General features: G+C 48.7%; 1 protein-coding gene across 14 annotated transcripts in view; it reads right to left on the reverse strand.

The window, feature by feature from the left end:
• Nucleotides 1–6,627, reverse strand: part of CACNA1A (calcium voltage-gated channel subunit alpha1 A) — a 175,079-nt gene extending 168,452 nt beyond the window's left edge. For 13 of the 14 annotated variants that reach the window (XM_045492179.1, XM_045492178.1, XM_045492176.1 and 10 more), the window contains exons 1-2: nucleotides 6,207–6,310; nucleotides 3,384–3,523 (exon numbers count right to left, since the gene is read on the reverse strand). In XM_045492179.1, coding sequence (XP_045348135.1) covers nucleotides 3,384–3,523; nucleotides 6,207–6,221 — 155 coding nt within the window. In that variant the 5' untranslated portion in view covers nucleotides 6,222–6,310. Of the gene's footprint in view, nucleotides 1–3,383; nucleotides 3,524–6,206; nucleotides 6,311–6,511 lie in introns of those variants that run through there. The other variant, XM_045492170.1, reaches the window with a different exon arrangement.
• Nucleotides 6,628–7,286: the final 659 nt, after the last annotated feature.

The following is a 7,286-nucleotide window of genomic DNA, read 5'->3' on the forward strand; positions in this document are numbered from 1 at the left end:
TTAGGAGCAGGACCCCCTGGGAATCTAATGAAAACCACAGGCCAGAAAACTATACACGCACACATGATTTTTGCGTGCAATTTCAGAGGGCTCGTGGATCCCACTAGTTCCAACTACGGACTTTCATCCTTAGGGCCTATCTGTCCGAAGATGGTCCGGATGAAGAATTTCTCCTCTAGAGTCTTAGCAGATGGCAAAAACTAGGGGGGGAAAAGGTCACCTTGTTGTCACAAAGACCCACACCCAAGTGGCTAACTACCTTATCAAACAGCCACCTCTCAACTTAATGACCACTTACTGAGACGTACTAGGCGCTCAATGGTATGTGAGCTTCTTTAGATGTTCCAAGAACCATGTTATGAAACACCAGGGATTTTTAAGGCTTTTTCCCTGCCAGCAAGGTCGAGCCAGCCCCTGCCAGCCAAAGTCAGCCCCCAGGGAAGCGTAAATTGGCACAACCACTTTGCAGAGCCATTTGCCAATGCCTCGTGAAGCTGAGGATACACAGAGTCCACGACGCAGCAATGCCACTCCCAGGTATACGCCCTAGAGAAATCCACTGGCGAGAATGAAGGGACAGCTTGGTTCAAAATAGCCCAAAGCTGGAAACACCCCAAATAGATAAATACATGGGAGAATATTCATACTGGAGAATACTATGCAGCAGTGAAAAGAGACGAATGAGACCTAGCCTTGTCAATCAGATTAATCTCGTGTGGAGTGCAGAGGGAAGGCTGGAGAAGGAAACATTTACGGAGAAATTTCAAACGGCACAAAAACAGCGCTATATATATAGGTGCTACCTATGTCTCATATTCTTTTTTTTTTTTTTTTTTTTTTTTTAAAGTAGGCTTTATGCCCAGCACACAACCCAACGTGGGGCTCGGACTCACGATCCTGAGATCAAGACCTGAGCTGAGATCGAGAGCTGGACGCTCAACCAACTGAGCCACCCAGGCGCCCCTATTTTTCATGTTCTTATTTATACGTGTATAAAAGGGCAAATACATATAGACGCAAAACTCAGAAAGTGCTTCTGGATGGGGAAGATAAAGTCACGAGGCCAGGGAAGAGAATGCAGGGGACTTACACAGCCCAGCCCCAGGGCCTTTGCATGTGCTATTCCCTCTGCCCGGCACTTTCCTCCTTCAGCCATCCTCAAGGCTCATTCACTCACCAGCTTCAGCTGTTCATTCAAATACTGCCCTCCCCGTGAAGCCTTCCCCGGTTTCCGGCCCTCCTGCCCATAACACATCCTATCCTTTCTCTGATTTATTTTTTCTCTGTAGCCCTCACTGCCATCTAACACGCTAGACATTTCATTCATTCACTCGTTCATTCACTTAGTCTTCCTTCACCATTGGCCATCTGTTGCACACAAGGAGGGACTTTTATCTGTTTGTTCACTGCTGTGTCCCAGAGCCTGGCGCGTAACAGGTGCACAAAACATACTCATCGAATGATTATTTGCGTACGTGAGTATCTGTCATGTTATTCTCTACCTTTTGAATATCTGAATATTCAACAACAACAACAAAGTCAGCTATTAGGATGGTGCACAGATGCAAAAAGGTGCCCAACACCGTAACATCTCCCTGGACCCTGTCAAAGTCCCAAGCCACAGGACTGTGGGCACGGCCAACAGAGGTCCCTCAGTGAGCACTCAGGCCCACCAGGGCTAGCCCAGGTCCTCCTAACAGACCACTCACATCCGAACGCCTCTACTGAAACAGCCCAATATCACAAGGCTCCTTTTGGGAAAAGCAACATTGCTCGGAAACAACAAATGTGCTCAAAACCTGAATTGCAGGAGCCCAGCCATCGCAGCGTGGGTGCTGAGACCCGTGACATCTGCCAGGAGAGACGGGATCTGGAACAGCAGCAGAGCCCAGAGGAGGAATATTATCTTAGAAGAGAACCATGACCCCACAGATGAGAGCGATGACCCCACAGAGGAGAGGGGTGACCCCACAGAGAAGGGGGGTGGCCCCACAGAGGAGAATGATGACCCCACAGAGGAGAAGGGTGACCCCACAGAGGAGAAGGGTGACCCCACAGAGGAGAAGGGTGACCCCACAGAGGACAGCGGTGGCCCCACAGAGGACAGTGGTGGCCCCACAGAGGACAGCGGTGACCCCACAGAGGACAGCGGTGACCCCACAGAGAAGACGGGTGACCCCACAGAGGACAGCGGTGAATAGGGGTCTTGGAGGACAAGAGCCAGTCTCAGCTTGGAGGAGAGGACCGGGTGGGCCGACGGGCCAGAAATTCGCATGAAACAGCATTGCCTACGCTGGCATCTAATACAGGACTTTCGGGTCCACGACAGAGACGGACTGGCTCCCCACCAAATCAGTCTCCCTTTCCTCCTAAGCGCAGTCTGATGTTTCCCAGCTTCCCCTGCAGTCACGTGTGTCCCGCGAATAAATTCTAGCCGAAAGAATACGAAAGGAAGAGGCAGGTGCCGGGCCCGTAAAACCTCCCGAGTTCCCCTGTCCCTGCTTGTTTCTCGTCTGTGCCGTGACACAGAGAAGCACAGAGTCCTTGGAAGATGTGGGCCAACAACGAGGAGCCTCAGCGTGGCCAGGGCCTGGGTTCCCTCAATCCCTGCTTGGAGGACAGAGCCCTGCCGACAGGGACCAACCACTTGGGACCTTCAGTGAGAAATAAACGTCCGCCGTGTGTAAGACATTACCCAGTTGTTTTGTTGTTTTTTTTTTCTGTTGCTGTCGTAACAGGTTGTGTCGCCTCACAGACGGTCCCTGGAGGAAAGCGTATACACAGTCGCCTTTCGACCACGGTGCGCTCTACGCAGGTCTGAAAACCCTTCGGAGGCAGTCACTGTACCTTACCTAGACTGGTTTTCTCCACAGTTCTACCACAAACCATTGCCCCCGGAAGTCCTCCACAGACGTTTACCAGCTGGAAATAAAGACCGCCTCGGAAGAAAGGCGTCGCTAAGTGAGGCAGAAGGACCACGGGCGCGCAACTGCTAAAAACTCGAGTTCTGGTTCAAATTCCAGTTCCGCTAGCTAGGTGGTCTTAGGCCAGTTCATATCTGCGCTTCGGCTCCCCCTGTGGTCACAGGGGAGTACTAAGATTTCCTGATTCATTGGGTCGTCGAGAAGATTGAATGAGAACGCACGTAAAGCTCTTTGGAAGCTGTCAGCTCCCCCTAAGCCCTAATTCTAACTGTAGCCGAAAGCATCTGCTGTCACAGGCAGCCAGGCTCCAGAGGTGGGTGCGAGAAGGCTCTAGACGCATATTGAAGAACACCACGGGGACTCGGCCCTTCCTGAGCCCAGCCTGACACGCCAACCGTTATGGGTCCCAAGTCTTCTTAGTTCGAGATAATTCTAAGAGGCACAGCATCCGACACTTACCCTGTTAGCACCACCACGAAGTCCATCACATTCCAACCATTCCTTAAGTAAGAGCCTTTATGGAAGGCAAACCCGAGGGCGATGATTTTAATGCCGGCCTCGAAACAAAAAATTCCAATGAAGTATGGTTCTGTGTCATCCTGGAAGGGAGAGAAGGTCAAGGTCAAGGTCTTTGGCTGGGCAGAGGGTGGGCTGATCAGGGACCCCGCCCACCCGGAGACCTCTACCCGGTTTCCCTCACCTCTCCTACCCCACCCCTGCACTCACTGTCCCCCAATATGCATCCTGCTTGGAGTTCTCTTGCCTGAAGGCTCTTGCAAGGGAAGCCGAAGCATGGAGAAGGCACCCTCCTTCTTTCCCTTCGGCCAGCCTCACCTATCACTTGGCCAAACAGAATTGCTTGCTTGGACCTGTGTTGACGGCCACTGGTCACATGTGTTTATTTTTTTTTTATTATTTTTTTAATGTTTATTTATTTTTGAGAGAGAAAGACAGGGACAGAGTGCGAGGTTGGGGGTGGGGGGGGGGAGGAGGAACACAGAGGGAGGGAGACACAGAATCTGAAGGAGGCTCCAGGCTCTGAGCTGTCAGCACAGAGCCCGACGCGGGGCTCGAACTCACGAACCACGAGATCATGACCTGAGCCGAAGTCGGACACTTAACCGACTCAACCGCCCAGGCCTCCCTAACTTTTAATTAATTTAAATGAAATCACAAGACATTCAGCGTCTCAGCCACACTAGCCACGTTCCAGTGACTGCTATACTGGACAGTGCAGACCCAGAGCATGTCCATCAGTGCAGAAAATTCTACAGGAAAGGACTGGTTTGGAATGTTTGTCACACGCATCACTCAACACCTTTAAGGTTGGAGCCTGTACACCAACCTCACCCCCAAATCTGACATTCGTGATGGTTCTCAGCTGGTATGCACCAGCACAGCTGTTCAGGTTGTGAAAATATTGGAATAATACTTCTGCATTTGCTGGCAAATGGCCAGTGCCCTGGCCACCAGCCCCTCACTAAACCTCCTGCCAGTTCTGGCTTCCAGCTGATAGTCTATAACCTTTGAAATTAAGCTATAATCTCGGCTTCATCAGAGCCCCTACACGGATGTTTTCCAATTTGTTACGAAGTTTCTCAAGCTTCAATCACTTGAATTTTGCCTTCACGATTCTTTCCATATCTCCTTGCCAGGCTACTATTTGCTTCCTATTTTTCCAATGGACTCTTTTTACTTAGCTTCATCTTAAGCAAAACCAAAAAAAAAAAAAAAAAAAAAAAAAGTCCTGAAATCATAGGTTTGCCGGGCTAGTGATATTTTTTAGAATACACATGATAATTCATAACTGTTAAAATTTAGATGTCTTGAGACCCATCCATATTTTGTGGATTAGGAATGAGTGGATTCTTACATCCCCCTACCTACCCTTGAGTCATTACGGTGGTTCTGAAAAGGTGACAGAAAGGAAAGAAGTCTCTTTCACTGCACTGTGAGAATGCCAGGAGAGGAACCAGCGGGCTTGGGGATGGGTAAGCGGATCGAGAAGGATCTTGGTGCTAGTTTACAGCTCCGCAGAGTTACTAAATGAGTAACTTTTTTTTTTAACCCCCAGAGCTGGCATCCATGATAGGAAACACAGAGGACAGAAGAACAAAGCCAAATGACATCATATACAAACAACCAGGCTAACATCAGAATGTGGGACGTTCCTTAGGGCAACCAGACTAGTTTCTGCAATAAGTCAAGGGTAAGAGGGAAAAAAATCATGGCTTTAGATTAAAAGGCTTAAGCGATGTTACACAATCCAGTCCCCGCTTGGATCCTGGTTTGAACAAACCAACTGCAAAATGCTATTTCTGAGACGATCGCGAAAAGTCGATTCCTGACTGGTCTTAGATGATTCCAAGGAACCACTGTAAATCACGTTGGGTGTAAAAATGTCACTGTGGTAATGTAAGAAAATGCCCATATTTTTAGCAATGCAAGACTTCAATGAATTGACAAGTTGTCTGGGATTTGCCTTAAAATATTTTGGCCAGGAGAGGTGCCTGGGTGGCTCAGTCGATTAAGCGTGCAACTTCAGCTCAGGTCATGATCTCATGGTTTTTGAGTTTGAGCCCCACATGAGGCTCTGTGCTGACGGCTCGGAGCCTGGAGCCTGCTTCGGATTCTGGGTCTCCCTCTCTCTGCCCCTCCCCCACTTGTGCTCTGTCTCTCTGTCTCTCAAAAATAAATAAACGTTAAAAAAATAAAATATATATATGTATGTATATATACATATATACACACACACACGTATATACATACATACATGTGCGTGTGTGTGTGTGTGTGTGTGTATATATATATATATATATATATATATATGTGTGTGTATATATATATTGGCCAGAAAAGACAATACCGATGAAATAAAAGGGGACAGAGGACACAAATAAGGCAAAATCTTGACAACTGTGGATCTGGGTGACGGGTTCATGGAGGGGTTCATTGTACTGTTCTCTCCATTTCCACATACAGCCGATCTTTTTCACAAGAATTTTGTTTCTCATACGATGTTCCTGTGGCCAGCGTGAACATCCATCCCCCGCTGCCCTCCTGGCTGGCACCAGGTTTTTCAGGTCTGGGGGGTGAGGAGTGAAGGCATCTTGCTCCCCAGATTATCGGTGTTCACGAATTTAGGCGTCCCAGGTGGGAGGCTCACGATCCAGCTCCTGACTCCAAGTCCGAGAGCCCGCTCTGCCCTCTGCTCCCACGGCCACAGCAACTTGCCTCTCAAGCGAAAGAGAGACCCCCTCAAGACGGGGAGACATCACTCACCAGTCGTTCAGACATGGGGTCTTGTCATCGTCAGGCAGGTGCTGCTCCAGGGCAAGGACAATGCAGTTTGCTATGATGGTGGCTAAAATCATATATTCAAAGGGAGTACGGAGGAATTAAGGAAAATCCTTCCAACTTGTTGAGGTGCACAGCGAAACTCGGCAGAGGGTCGGGGGGGTCCCCATACACCCCCTGCCCCCTCCCCATTCTCAACACCCCCCCCACACACACACCAGCACAGAGCATTTGTTACACTCAATACACTCACACTGACGCATCATTATCACCCCAAGTCCAGAGCTTACGTCACGGTTCACTCTCGGCGCTGAGCATTCAGGAGGTCTGGACAAGTATACAATGAGACGTATCCACCGTGAGATGTCCTACGGAGTAGTTTCACTGCTCTAAAAACCCAGCAGGTAAGTTTGTGAGAAAAACGCAGACGTGATTCCTCTACCGCACCTCCAACATCCAACGAACAAATATTAATTCAGCACCCCACTGGGTGCCAAGCCCTGTTCTGGGCAGTGGGGACACACCTTATAGCCAAACAGACAAAAATCTCTGCCCTTGGGGCACCTGAGTGGCTCAGTCAGTTAAGCATCAGATTCTTATCTCGGCTCAGGTCATGATCTCACGGTTCATGGGATCGAGCCCTGTGTCGGGCTCTGTGCTGACAGCACGGAGCCTGCTTGGGATTTTCTCTCTCCCTCCCTCTCTGCCACCTCCCCTGCTTGCATTGTCTCTCTCTCTCAAAATAAATAAATACACCCCCCCCCAAAAAATTACAGTAGTCAGGTCTGACACCAAAAGCGTGAGTTAACAAAAGAAAATACAGATAAACCAGACTTCATCAAAATTAAAAACTTATGTGCATCAAAGGGCATTATCAAGAAAGTGAAAAGGCGATGCACAGAATGAGAGAAAATAGTTGCAAATCATATCTCTGATAAGGGTCTGGTATCCAGAATATATAAAGAACAATCACAACTCAACAACAAAAAGACAAACAGTCCCATTAAATAATGGGCAAGTGGCCTGAATAGATATTTCTCCAAAGAAGATATTTAAATAGCCAAT

The sequence above is a fragment of the Leopardus geoffroyi genome, chromosome A2 (assembly GCF_018350155.1).
Source record: "Leopardus geoffroyi isolate Oge1 chromosome A2, O.geoffroyi_Oge1_pat1.0, whole genome shotgun sequence".
NCBI classification, from domain to species: Eukaryota; Metazoa; Chordata; class Mammalia; order Carnivora; family Felidae; genus Leopardus; species Leopardus geoffroyi.